The following is a 14,252-nucleotide window of genomic DNA, read 5'->3' as shown; positions in this document are numbered from 1 at the left end:
TTTTAAAAGGTGACCCACCAAAAACACTTCTCAATTTTTATATTTTCAAAATACAAAAGTTAAAAACACTTTTCATAAATGTTAAAAATGCACTTTTATTTGTCATTTTTATTAAATAATATAAAACAAAACAGGCACATTAGCATCAAAGTCGTTGTAGTATAGTGGTAAGTATTCCCGCCTGTCACGCGGGTGACCCGGGTTCGATCCCCGGCAACGGCGCTTTCCATTTTACAAAAACTTTCCTTCACCTGACTGGCTGACTGCACTAAATTTCCAACCCAACCAATTTTAGCCTTTTAGGGGGCACATATCTTCACACTCAACCTGGTAATCTTAGCCTTACTCGTTTCAAATTCGAGGGCCCCCTGCTTATAAAACCCTCTCTGATTTTCGTTCCCGCCATCTATACCCTCACTCTCTCTCTCTCTGCGCGCTGAGGTCCGAGGAGTTCATAAATCAAACTCCGTTAATTCCGTCCATTTTCGAGAGCTCAGCGCTCGCCTTCTCCACCTTCCAATGCCGAAACCGAATGAAGAAGAAGAATCGGACGGCCTGGAAATCACCTCTATTGGATCTTTATACAAAGGGCCCTGGGACAAGAAGTACTGGAGCAGCTCCAGGGTTTGATTTCCACTTTCTCACTTCTCTGCTTAAACCTTTTGTTTTTCTCAGTTCTATTTTCATTAATTATTGATTAACAAATAAAATCGCACTTGAAAAAATCTAAAGGTGTTACTCTGCTTGATTTAATGCGTGTGGCCGTGCGAGTCATTTTGAATTTAATTTTGTTGCATTGACATCGAATCTAGAAACGAAACGTAACGCAGGTTGAGATCTATATGAATGGAAATTTCAAGGAGGTAACAAAGTTAGCATTCAAATTGAGAGGAAATCTTTAATTTAACTGGATTTTACATGATTGCATTCACGCAAATACTGGTTTTAAGGTTTGGGAAGTTGAGGAAAACGATGCGATAAAGCGGTGTATCAGTTCATGATTTTGGAGAAAAATTTCTTTCTCAAAAACAAATATAAAGAACAATTCTGATTTGAAAATTCTGCAATTATAGTGGTTTACTAGATTTCCTACATGTTTGGATGTCCAAATTACCTAGGCATGAACAAGAACGACCAGATGAGGAAGAAAATGACACTTGATTGTGTGGCATAGGCTGTTGAAGATAACATAGCAAAGCTGTAGTTATTGAATGCTGGGTTGTTGCCCCAGCATGCCTGGACAGAAAGAAAAGCTTCAGGTATTGAAATGGTGAGAACAAAAGGAGAAGAATGGCATATTTTGTATTGCTCAAAAGGTTCTCTCTTTGTGTTAGTTATAGCTGGAATCTATCCATAGCTTGTTTTCTATTGACTTTAAGTTAAAGGGGAGAGATTTGGGCAGAAACCAGTTGCGTCGAAAACTTCAGCAGTTTGGATTTAGCCATTAGAAGGGATTTTTTGGTTTTGTTTTATTGTTTTACTGAAAGAGGAGCTGAAGTCATTGAGGGTTTTGATCAGAGTCAAAAGCCATGAGGGTAGGGGTTCTTTTAAACTTCCATTACCATTACGGAAAATTAAAACAAAAATAAGTAACTTGAGTGTTTTCTCCAAATAAAAGGCTTTGCATTCTTAAAGTGCTCCATTTGATGATTTGGTCATTATTACTTGGATGCAATTCTCTTATGAACAACATTTAATATTGCTCTTGCAATTGACTGAATCTTATTAATTTGTAGGGTAAAGATCGATATCCTTATCCCGTTGGATATCAAGTTGTTCGAGCTCATAATGGGAGCACATATAAGATGGAAATTCATGAAGGTCCTAAGGGGCCTTTGTTTGTGGTATGTGGCCAGACCATGCTGCTCTTGATTTGTAATGCTAACTGGTTTTGGGCTGCAACATATTTCTAGCCTATTGATAAAACATGCAAGTTCCGTCCTCTTTGTGCAGATTACTTCTGATGGACATTCGGGTTCTGGCCAAACTCCAGGTATTGCATGGGAGAAGTTTCAAAAGAAAGGTTGCCCTCGCATGAAGATTTGGCATGGAAAGAGATTTTCGGGCAAGATAGATGGGGTGGAGGTAGATATTGGTGATTTTCATAATCAGTGAACTTTGTTATTATTACAAAAAAATTATGGTTATGATGTTACCTTCTTGGTGTTGTTATAATGCAACTATGTTTATCATATCTGGAAGGAAACTTGTGACGTGGCGGAAGCGAAGGATAAAAGAAGAGAAGTTTGACGACTTCAATTCTATAAAATAAACAAGCTATAAAATAGCTTTGAAAAGCGAAGAACACTCAATAATTCCAATAATATTCAAATTTCATTCTCCAAAACTGCATTTGCAATACATCTGTTTGTCTTCTTATAGCATCAACCTACAACCCCAAAAGATGAAAAACTAAACTAAAAGACAAGTGAATCCTTTTAAGAAGGAAACATTCAACAAACATGGTAATTGATAGGCTAATATGGTACCTAATCAACTAAAGAAGACAATTCATTAAAAAGACAATTCGTATTCTATTATGGAAACTATAAACTTAATATTAATGCAAACATAAAGAAATAAATCGGTTGGAATTGTGATCAATCAAGGAAAAGTTCTCATATGTGCAATGTTGCCCAAATCCACTCGATTACCAAAAAAGTAGGGGTCCCAGTCCTACATCAACTTAGCTCTTGATGTATTAACTTGAAATCAACATGATGTTTTATATAGTTGGGAAACATCAGTTTTTTGCCCTCTCATGACTGCAGACCTTGTGTTCAATCCTTTCTACTTCCCTAGTTCCATCAGAACATCTTGTTTTTACTATCATAAAAATCAAACATAGCATAAATCAATTCAAATCAAACACACGGATTTTGGTGGCGAAATAGAAACCTTTTGAAAAACTCTTTGAAAGTAAAACCACACAGGGTAGCCAAACCCAGAAAACTCATCAATTATAGAAGAATCAAATTACACACAGTTTATACTTACAAAACCTTTGTAATTAAACCTGATGTGTACCCCCAACAAATGACCCGTTTGTCTCTACCCCAGTAGCTCTAGAACTTTGGCCAATTCTACCATTGAGTCTCCTCTTGTAACTTAGAATTCTAGTGGCTTGAGGTTTTTAGGAATTTGTGTGGTTTAAACAAAGCCTAAGAGGGATAATATTGAAAGCATATGGATGCAAAAAATCTCTCTTAGCACACTGAATAATGGCCCAAGGGTTTGTGGAAAATCGTGTACTTTAAGGTTTATATAGACCCTAAGATTGTGGAGATTGTGAGACTGGTTCGCTTAATTTGAAGAAGTTGGTGATATAAACCTTGTTTACGTGGACAGTGACACTACATTCTGTTTGATTGTTATTTTCTGATTTTTTAGATTTATGTTCATATTTCTCTTTGGATTAGGGGTATCATGTACGCATCCTGTGTACTCTGGGTTGCGCCCTTCTGCGCTTTTTTGAAATATACATTACTTATCAAAAAGAAAAAGAAAGCATAGTGTTTTAGTGCAAGACGGTTTCTCAAAAAGACAATTTTTTAAGGCAGCATTCGAACGGGAGACTAACTCGTTTTGATGTGGCTTGGGTTTCACAAATTGTAAATTGCGGCGTTTTGACGTGGTCCGACCGTTGTTCCAATCAGACGCTTATGCCAATATGCGATCTTCCTTTAGTTCGGAAGGTCATCGACTATGAGTCTGGTCGTGGTGTTTTGCTAACCTTAATTGTTTCTTCATTTGTTAGCTTGTTCGGACGAGATCCAATCATTTTGGATCCTTAAATTTATTCACTTAAGCCTTTTGTGAAGACGTTGTGCGCTTGCCACACCAACCAATAAGATATGGAAGTCAATTGCTTGATGGACTCGTTCGGACATCCTCTGAACGTCACTTTGATTGAGTAAATTTGGTTCACTTCATTGACGTCTGTCGTTCAAACCCCATGGGACCGCTAGTCTAACCAAGTGGTTCTGCCTTTGAACTTGGTTTCTTGTTTCAAATCACTTCGTTCAAACATCCACTAACTGAGGTACCGACCGAGCCATTCGGTTCTTCAACTTTGACCAAGATTTTGAATTCTAGATTAAGTGTCAAGTTAGCCTAACAAAACCTAGACTTACATCAATTTGTTTTGACACAATTTTGCCAATACAAAACCTAACAGAGCTGGTGAAATTGACCTTTTTTCAGCTAGAATTGTACCTCGTGATAAATTTTATCAATTTATTTCTCTTTTAGTTTATATAATGGTAGGCCTCAATCCTTTTATGAATGGCTCTCGAGTGCATCAATAAACATGAAATACATTAAGATATGCCATCAGTATGTTTGGGTCAGTATGAAACTGAGCATATCTAGTAATATTTTGTGTGAGGTTTGTGTCAAGTAGCTCATGTTTCTTGCAATGTTTGCATCATATGATGACCGAGCTATTTCATTTTTTATTTTTTGCCCTTGCATAAGTAACCCCCTGGGTTTATTGATGGTTATAGTTTTTAATGTAGTCTGTAGGCAGTACGAACATGTTGTTTTTCATTCTTTTTTCTTTTGGGCATTAATCTTTATGCTTCATGGTATCAATTTTTTGGTCAGCTAGCAAGCCGATAATTCATCTTCTTTCCTACACTAACAGTGTCAAAATAGAAACAAATAAACATTGTTAGTCCAGCATGTTGTGCTAGATTAAGTTTATTGTCTTTGCATGTGATGTGCAGTTTTTTGGGTTTAAAAATCAATTAGTCCAAAGACTACTTCGGGAACTGGTGGCAAATGTCAATGGAACAGCAGAGCGAAGTTTGTTTTCCTCCAGCTCTGTCAATGGGGCTTCTAAAACTGAGCATGACAGTAGACGGCCAGATGCATGTACATATCCCGATACAGGAAAGCGAAGTAGGAAACGTGAAATTTTAAGTACATCGTCAGTTGGTGGGGCCAGACTTAAAAGATCCCGACCTCCGGATCTGATTTGCGATGCTGAGGCTCCAAGTTTAATACAAGGGAATCAGAGGAACTATACTCACACGTGTTTCAGGCCTCCCTCTCCAGGAGCGTTACCAGCATCAGGGTGCTTAGTGTTGGAAACTGGGGAAGAAAAGAGTTACTTCTCAGCCAAAGATGGGCCACCATTGTATTCTCCTGACTTCTCTGATCATCTCAGAGAGGAAGTTCTCCCTGCTCAAGAAGAGAGGGAACTTGATGGGTCTGAAAATTGCAAATCTGCTGGAGTAGCAAACAACTTGCCTGCAGAGGAAAAACCGGTATGCACATCTTAGTTCTTTGCCTCTAGACGCTGATAATTTCTTTGATCTTTTGATATCCTGTAAAAGATGTACATGTTTTTTGTTAACCTTCCACAATAAATAAACTTGTGCTAATGCTACTTATAACCCAAGCTCTGCAGTGTCTTTTCTTTTTCCATTAGTAGTAAATTTGTGTAACTTCATCACTCTATGGTTAACTAGTGCAGCATGGAAACACTCTTAACTTCTTACAGCTTGGTAGGTCACCAGATACTCAGGTAGAGGAGTTCAATCTTCAAAATGCAACAGAAGACCAAAATGGAAATGCACTGGTTCCAAAAGACTTTCCAGATGTTAATGATGTTGATCTTTGTGCACCTGATACCTTGGATCCTATGCAAAGTATTCCTCAACTCATTTACTGTTTTGTGCTACATAGGCCCATAGTTATGCCCCTTTCAACTATTAGTGATGTATCATCAACTGCATACTCCTTTTGTAATTGAAACTACTCCAATGCAGATAATACTTCTAATTATGCTCCAAGTACCCAAGATAAAAGTACCTATGGTGAGAAAGAAGAGTTAACTGCAGCTAACATGGTCATTTCTGAAGGGTTGCTAACTGAATCACATCCACAGGAAGAAATAGGCACATCTGGTTCAATTGCAAGTTCTGAAAAGAGTGATTATGATTCAGTTGGTCAGGAAATGGCCAAGTCAATGATGACATTTCTGCTTCCGCAAGCAATTCCTTTGCTTAAGAAGGCCTCTAGGAAGAAAAAGGCTATGGTTAGCCCTTCAAAAATTGTGCCGTGTATGGTGAAGTCTCAGTGGGAAAATAATGAAGCCAGATACACTGTAGATGTTCCGCCTCCTGGTACTGAACCTTTTGCTGATTATTTTATTACTATTATCTGGCATAGTAGATGCATCTCTACACTGAGTCTTCTTTTGGTGCATTAGTTATCCTCTTTTTCTTATGGTTGGATCATTTTCTTTCTTTTACAGTTGTAACACTTGCTGAGAGTGCACACATGGAAAAGGAAGAAAGGCATATCCAAAATACAGTTCTTAATTTGGTAGGACAAAGTTTTGAACATGCCAACTCTGTTGTTCTTGACAGTTTTGAGGATGATCAATGTGGTGATCTTGCAACTAAGCAGGTGATATTGTATTCTGATATTGCTGAAGCTGATCTAGTTAGTTTTGAGGAAGACACCTGTCCTCCCAACACTTGGGGACAGCTTATTGTGCAGAACGAGTCATCAGTTTCTCGTGTTGAGACCAGTGGGAGCAAAGATATCTTTTGTTACAGTGAAGTACACATGACTTTGAATGAAAAGCCTCAGGATGGTGACATGTGCATTTCTGAGTCCGTTTTAGCTTGCACATCACCAAGCGATAATGTTCTTCCCGAAAACACTAATGCTTGTGCTAACTTGGATGAAAACCCACTAGATGTTGAACTCCATTCTGGGGAAAAGCACTTCAACATTGTGCCTGATTGTACTATAGGTAACGTTGCTGTGCAAACCTTTTTCCATAAATTTTGTGTTTAATTCTCATATGATGCGAATATGTCCAAAAATTATTTACCCAATTTCAGTCTAGCCAATGAAATAAGGAACCCATAGTTTCTACTAGCCCCCAAAGCGGATAATTATTAATAATCTTTTAGTTAGTCTCTTTTTCTTCAGAAAGAGGACATCTTGAAAGTAATATATATTTTTTTGTTACAAATTTGGGAGCCAAAAACCATGAATTGCTTGAGACCTTATTTAGTTTAAGGTTATGGACTATTTTAAGGTGGTAAAACTTATTAGTACTGCAATCTTTCAGTTCAAAATTCAGCTCACCCAGATACTTGTGTTTCTACAGCTACTGATGCAAGTGACACTAATCAAAGAGGCACGGGAGATTCTTCACAAATATCATCAAAGGAAATTAGTGTTAACGGAGTGGTTGCTGAACCTGGCATTACGTCCTTTACTCAAACACCAAATAAAGTTTATCCCTGGAAAACGGTCCGTAATGTGGACCTGTTAGCAAGAAAGAATAATGTCCCACTGTCAGAAAGTATCATACACAGAAACTTTGGAGAGCATCTTGACCCTGAAACAGATCCTGCCACAGGAACTTTTCTTTCCTTGGAGATTCATCAAATGGACTCTTCTGATGACAAACCAGGCCAAAAAGACTCGGTTGCTGTTCAAGCCAGACTTGGAGGACAATCCCATAGTTTGCATACAGAAAATACTACTATGAATTTCGAAAGTGTAATAAACAATATGGCTCCTGCTGTATCACAAAATCAAGCATTCGCTTTTGCCTCCAATGACAAGGATACTTCAGATGTTTTTCAGCCATCTGTTTCAGTTTTAGCAAAATCTCAAGTCCATCTTGACGAGGAGATGCTTGGGCACAAGAATCTTGTTGATTCAAACAGTCCCACATCATTTCTGAATCAGAAGACCAGCTTCTGTGAAAATAACAGTTCAAGTGCCAAAGGAGTTCAAGCTAGTGTAGACATGAATCGCAGGAAAGTGGAGCTTAATAATGAGCTACAAAACATTGTTGAGCTTGTCGGATGCTATGTCCACCCCATGCCTATTACCTCACTACTTTTGAGCACCAAAGGGAATGAAATCTACATTTGTGTTTTATGTGGGCTTCTGATGGACAGAGACAGAACCCTGTTCATCTACAAGTTAGGTATCAAGGAACCAAGAGTTGGATGCCCTTCTTTTGTTGGGCACACATTCATGACGTTGCCGATTCTGAAAAATCACTTTGGTAGAGAAGTAAGTTGTTATATGTAATGTATAGTTTCCGGGCATTCTATTACTTCTGAAAAATTCCTTCAGGGATGATCACCTGCCACCATCCCTGCTTATTGTTGACTTTGCAATGTTTTCGGTACTCTGCTAGGTTGAAGTGGAAAGATCTGGTTTGCAATTTACTCCAGATGGCCAGCATCTTGTTTTACTTGACAACATAAAAACACCTTATTGCAGGTTGTATCTGTATGGATTTTAATTATACGAATTAGTATATGGAACAAAAGTAGTGATTTTGAATATTTTTTCTTAGGGAAGGGAGAATTCAGTGCTTGTGTTCAACATGTACATCAGACTGCTCCGAGGAGAATGCAGTGAAGATTGTGCAAGTAAAATTTGGATATGTTTCAATTGTTGTAAAATTGAAAACAGTTGAGAGTTTACACTGTATATTGGTTTGTGAACCTAACCATCTTGTCGCTGTTGGAGAGACTGGGAGACTGCATCTGTGGGTCATGAATTCAGTATGGAGGTGAATTCTACTCATGTCATGTTTATCCGGTTTCACTTCTTTCCATTCTTGGAGCCATTGCTAATATGGTGTTGCTTCTTAATGTTCAGCTAGTTAAATATTTGACTTTCATTTTGATGTCTTTTTCTGGCAGTAATTAGTTGCTCTCTCAAATTAGTTAGTTGCACTCTGAGCTTGTTCTGCTTGACTTTAAACCAGGAAGCACCATGGTGAAAAGCTATTGGTCCTTAATAATATGAAGCAATACAATAATGCATGCACTAAAGTAAGACATCTCTTATCAATCTAAAATAAGACATCTCTAGTATGCTTGTACCCCTTGTTCCCCTCCAACATTTGCACTCATGATTCTTTGATGGTTTTGTGATGCAAATGGAGGAGACTCGTCTGGAACCCCATATTAGTGCCTGCTGCCTACATCTATTTTTTTTTTAATATTATCTGCCTATATCTACCTTTGTAATGTTATCTACCATCGGCTCTCTCTAAGAGGACTGAGAAATTGAACATTTAAATAGTGATTGATAGCTCCTTTTGTCATGCAAAGTTACGGTGGGAGAATTTTGGACAAAAAAATGTATGGAGTGGTTCCCGTTATGCATTCCTTTTTTCTTTTAGCTTAGCAGCTGCCCAAAACACAGTATATGAGTTGTTAGAGCTAATTTTGTAGATACATACATATATATATATATATGTTAGGAGGGAGGGAGGGAGGGAGAGAGAACTTGTTCAAATCCGAAGGTTGCTTGTTAATGTTAGTCAAAATTAATGGTGCATATTCAAGGTAGCATTTTCTTTATTAACTTTCTATTTCTAATCATGAATGTCATTTCTTTTATTTTCAAATACACAATTTGCAGCGCACAGATAGAGGAATTCATTTTACCAGCTAATGATTGCACCTCTCCTGGAATAATGGAGTTGAAGGGGATTCCAAAAAGTACTTCTCTAGTTGTGGGTCATCATGGTTTTGGGGAATTTAGTATATGGTATGTATTGTTATTCGTTTCTTTGCTCCCCCTCCCCCTTTTTTTCTCCTTTTCGGTAGTAAGACAGGCTTCTGATTACAGATTCTTCAATTGAAAGGTTATCAAAATGGTAATACTCGAGCGTACATTTTGTCTCTAGCTTATAGCCAGCATCACAAGAAACTTTATTTTTTCCAAATATTTTTGTAACTTGATTCATAATTGATTATATTTTTGTTACCTTGGATTTTTAACTTTTGGTACCAACCGCACCAAATACAGCTTGTTCTGTTCAACTCCCTCTGCCCCAACACCGATGAAGTGCTCTTTCTGTAAGCTGTCTCAAAAATATATGAGTTTTTAAAAATGAGTATAAAAGCATATATCCATTTAGTTTCTCATAGTACCCTTAAATTTGAACTCACTTTTCTTGGCTTCTAGGGGCATTTTATAAAGATTGTAATGCTTATTTTGTTTCATTAAAATGTGAACCACAGGCAAACTCTCATCTATTTTAGGATAGAGGGAGTATGAAAAATGTCGTGTCTTAAGTTTAAGCTTTTTTTCTTTTTTTCTTGTTTAAATAGTGAGAAATTAGCTATCAGAAAAGTACATATTGACACTTCAAAAAGTAGGAAAATTTTGCATTCATTGCTCATAGTGGTTAGTTTCTTAGTGGATTTAGTTAAAAAAACAGTGCCATTGTTGTATATAATTTTCTAGTAGCCTACAGTTTTGGTTCTATATGTCAGATTAATTGGCTTCTAGACTTCTGAATATAAATTGGCTTATACTTCCTAGTGTAGAGGAGTATTACTAGTTTTTGGTAAGTATGTTATTAAGAATCATATACTTTTGAATGCTAAGCTTTCCTCAACCAACTATAGATTGAAGGCTGTCTCTGATTGCTTGAATGCATTGACTAATTCCTTTCTTTCTCTTTTCTTTCCTCTCTGTTGGGAGTATGGTTTGACATCTTGCATCTGTTCTCAAATTATTAATCTCTAATTAGCATTTAGTCATTAGGTTGTAGAATTTGGAAGTACTTGAAACCTTATTCCTTGGTTTTATCAAACACAATGATTTGCTAAATAATTCATAAGAAAATCCATGCTCTTTATAAAGTTTTTAATCAGCTTATGATTATGTCGATGTACTGTTTCTACATTTCCTAAGCCAAAGTTATGGGATGACTATATTTGTTCTTTTCCTGTAATATTATCTTGTTTCTGTTACACTTGTTTGCATCACATACCCCTTTTATTAGTTTTCTCAGTTGCCTGACATTTCCTTCAAAACTCCTTCCCCCCATTCTCCTAAAAAAGAAAACAATCACATACCCCTTTTATTTGTTTTCTCAGTTGCTTGATGTTTCCTTCAAAACCCCTTCCCCCCATCATCCTTAAAAAGAAAACAAGTCTAGATAAGGAAAGGAAAGCAGAAGAACCAAAAACTAAAAAAGAGAAGAGAAATAGCTTCTGTTCTTTCCAGTACTGATTAGTATCTGATAGGCAGCAGTTTTCATTTGTTTCAGGGATATTTCTAAGCGCATCTTACTGTCAAGTTTCTGTGCTCCTAGCACTTCAATTTATCAATTCTTTCCAATCAGTTTATTTAGTTGGAAAAATGAAGGCCCTGGTTTCAGCAACTCTAATGTCGAGGAACACGTCAATGGGATTATGGCTGCAACAAAAATGTGGTTTTCAGAGAGCAGTGAGAATAGTTCTTTCCTTCCGTCAGAGGGGGAAGATGTTGCTGTCTGGCTCCTTGTCTCAACCATCTCTGACTCTAATGCTCAACATAACTTTATACAAAGTGATCGCCAAAATCATTCAGTAGGATGTTGGAGGCTAGCTCTACTGGTGAAAAATATGGTCATCCTGGGAACTGCATTGGATCTAAGGTGCTAGTTTTATTTTCAAACTTTAGTATTGGTGGGTTGCCAAATAACAAACTTTTCACGATTAATGTGTTTTGCTTAGTGTTGCAATTAGCTTCAGTTTTGGTCAGGGCTGGAAGAAACTAAGTTATTCTTCATGCATGCAGATTAGCTTAGGTAGAATTCATATGGTTGATGTTAATCCCCTCTTTTCCTAGTAATTGATGTTTCCATGTCACAATGTATGATGGCTTAGAGGATGGATTTGTGCTGTTAAATGCTAGTGATAAACAATAAGAATACTTAAATTTATATGTGACATCCAACTGCCTTTAATAAATAGCACGTTTATTTATGACTTGAATACCCAGTTACCAACTGGACTAATACAAGGCTAAATGCGGAAGTCAAAAAGACAAGAAGCAAAAAATTCCTACATATCTAGGGTATTAGTTTGATAATGATACTGATGAAAAGGTAAACATACTTCAAAATGATTCTTGCATTTTTAATTCTGATGCTTTAAGGAAAAAGCAAAAGATAGGTGGTGTTTAGTGCACTTCTATCTTATTCGAAACTCATCTTAGCCATTTAATGCCAAGAAAGTTATAATTCTAGAACTTACTGTGCAGGGCTGCTGCCGTTGGTGCATCAGCTGGTCATGGGATTATTGGCACAAGTGATGGACTTGTGTATATGTGGGAATTATCAACAGGAACCAAACTTGCCATGTTGCATCATTTCAGAGGTATGTTTTTATCTTATCAATTAAGACTTCCATATGTATGTTGTTCCTTGATATAACCTTTTTAGTTTAAGATCAACGAGTTAACCTTTTTTGTGCATTTCATATATGTCTATAGATCTCTTTTCAGTTCATTTTCCAACTTGGCATTAAAATACGTTCTTATATTATTATTATTTTTCTGATTTGAGAATTGCTTTTACGTGTTTATTGCATATTGTGCTACATTAAAATTTCTACCAGTGTATTTGGCATGAAGAGTGCCTTCTATTGACCTTTAGAGTTCAGTTTCTAATTTCTGTGGATGAAAGCAATGTGTTTGAAGTAGAGAGTAGCCTCTTGGCAGAAAAATAAAGAAGAATTCATCTCAGAAGCGAGGCAAGATTTTTTTTGTAATGAAATTAGATTTGCAAGCACCACATACTTAACTAAACTGAACAAGATGGTTAAATAGGTCATATAACTTGCAAACATGATTTTTCCGAACTTTGCATTGCGATGTAAAAATATTGTAAAGATCAATTATACAAATATAGGGAAAAACTGAACAACCTCTCATTAATGTAACATAACTTATTAAAGTAGCATGTGCTACAGTAAGTAGGTATGAATGATGCAAAAAAGTTATGTTTGAACATTTGTTCCTTGGCAAACCATTAAGAGTAATCATAGTGATAATCAGGGCTCATTTCTCTAGTGGCAAAAATGATACTAAGGCCTGAATTCTTCATGTTTCTTTATATTCAGTCCAAAAATTAGGTGCTTGATTTGAATAGTTCAAGTTTGCCATGTATCTCTAGTTTCAGTCCTGAACTTCAGATTCTGATTTCGTCATTGAATTATCAATTGTTTCAATTTACTGCTTGAAGTTTTGAAAACGCTTCAATATTACCCTCACCTTACCACATCATCGAAATGCTAATGATAGTTGTTGATGTGGCAATTTTTTTTATAAACATGTCCATAAACAATTAACGTAATGTGTTAGGCTACACGTTACTAAATCAAAACTTATGAAGGTACATGAGACGCATGTTAAGAACCATAATGCATTTTATTTGTTTCACTATTTTTTTATTAAACTCACTTGTGTCAATATTATTTAGATTTTGTGAGATCAACATATAGCTTAAAGTATTACGTCAGCATTATAAAGAGATGTACAAATAGCAATTGACTTTTACATTGTGATGATGGTAAATCACTGAATCAGCAAGGGCGTAAATTAAAAAAGTTAGTAGTTCATGATAGATTTGGAATTTGGCATGCAATTCAAGGGCTAAAAATAACCTTACATTTTGATTTTTTTTAAAACATTCATTGATATATTCTCTTGTCTTATGGTATCAGGTAGCAGTGTTTCATGTGTTGCTACTGATGGTTCAACGGGAGGTGCTTTGGCAGTGGCCGGTGGTGATCAGTTGCTGGTTTATCTGCAGATTACGCACACCCAAAAAAGTTCTTGAAAATAACGAGGGGGTTTTTGCTCTTAACGTTTTGTTCAGTGAAATGGTATCAAAACATTGATACTCGCAAGGCAGTGCAGCCTAGATTCAGACTGGTCCCATTCAGCTTTGTCAAATGTATGTGGTTCCTGCTTTAGCAGTAGCTGGTGATGGAGGTCAATTGATGGTTTATCTGCAGATTCTGCACATTCAAAAAAGTTATTCAAAATAACGAGGGGGGTTTTTTGCACTAACATTTTGCCGTGTGATATTCGCAAGGCGGTTCAGCCCAGATTCATACAGGTTCCATTCGTCTTTGTCAAACGTACATGGTCCGTGTTCTAGAAGTAGCTGGTGATGTAGGTCAGTTGCTGTTTTACCTGCAAATTCTGCATTCTCCAAAAAGTTCTTCAAAATAACCAGGGGACAGAGACACCAGTTGTTGCCTCAAATGTATTCTGTGAGCTGATGTCAAGAACTTTGATATTCATAAATCAGTGCGGCGTAGATTCCTACAGGTCCCCATTCTTATTGATCAAATGTACATAGTTTTCAATTGACGGATCAAACGGGTTCCCTGTCTTGTTTTTAACTAATAATCAATTTTCCCCATTTCTGAATTCTGATCTATACTTGTGTTGTGAGTAGTGCT

The 14,252-nt window shown here is 36.7% G+C and overlaps 1 protein-coding gene and 1 non-coding gene across 4 annotated transcripts; both read left to right on the top strand.

The window, feature by feature from the left end:
* Positions 1-150: 150 nt before the first annotated feature.
* Positions 151-222, top strand: TRNAD-GUC (transfer RNA aspartic acid (anticodon GUC)). The gene has a single exon. It is a non-coding gene; the product is annotated as a tRNA-Asp (tRNA).
* Positions 223-288: 66 nt separating this feature from the next.
* On the top strand, positions 289-14,228 carry LOC133869800 (uncharacterized). Of its 3 annotated transcripts, none has more exons than XM_062306883.1 (14): positions 289-624; positions 1,737-1,844; positions 1,954-2,085; positions 4,728-5,270; positions 5,507-5,654; positions 5,775-6,131; positions 6,263-6,769; positions 7,133-8,055; positions 8,183-8,268; positions 8,345-8,563; positions 9,424-9,552; positions 11,066-11,434; positions 12,043-12,158; positions 13,506-14,228. In XM_062306883.1, the coding sequence occupies exons 1-14, from the start codon at positions 520-522 to the stop codon at positions 13,619-13,621; spliced, it is 3,858 nt and encodes a 1,285-aa protein (XP_062162867.1). In that variant the 5' UTR covers positions 289-519; the 3' UTR covers positions 13,622-14,228. The 3 variants fall into 3 exon arrangements, with proteins under 3 accessions (XP_062162867.1, XP_062162858.1, XP_062162872.1); XM_062306874.1 differs by having other exon boundaries at positions 5,480-5,654; XM_062306888.1 differs by lacking the exon at positions 13,506-14,228 and having other exon boundaries at positions 5,480-5,654; positions 11,066-11,465; positions 12,043-12,156.
* Positions 14,229-14,252: the final 24 nt, after the last annotated feature.

Source organism: Alnus glutinosa, chromosome 1 (assembly GCF_958979055.1).
Source record: "Alnus glutinosa chromosome 1, dhAlnGlut1.1, whole genome shotgun sequence".
NCBI classification, from domain to species: domain Eukaryota; kingdom Viridiplantae; phylum Streptophyta; class Magnoliopsida; order Fagales; family Betulaceae; genus Alnus; species Alnus glutinosa.
This window is presented reverse-complemented; position numbering and strand designations above follow the sequence as displayed.

Coding starts and splice junctions, on each gene's coding strand:
- LOC133869800 (XM_062306874.1), top strand. CDS start 520: ATGCCGAAACCGAATGAAGAAGAAGAATCGGACGGCCTGGAAATCACC. Junction 625..1,736: donor AGTACTGGAGCAGCTCCAGG/GTTTGATTTCCA, acceptor ATTAATTTGTAG/GGTAAAGATCGATATCCTTA. Junction 5,655..5,774: donor TACCTTGGATCCTATGCAAA/GTATTCCTCAAC, acceptor ACTCCAATGCAG/ATAATACTTCTAATTATGCT.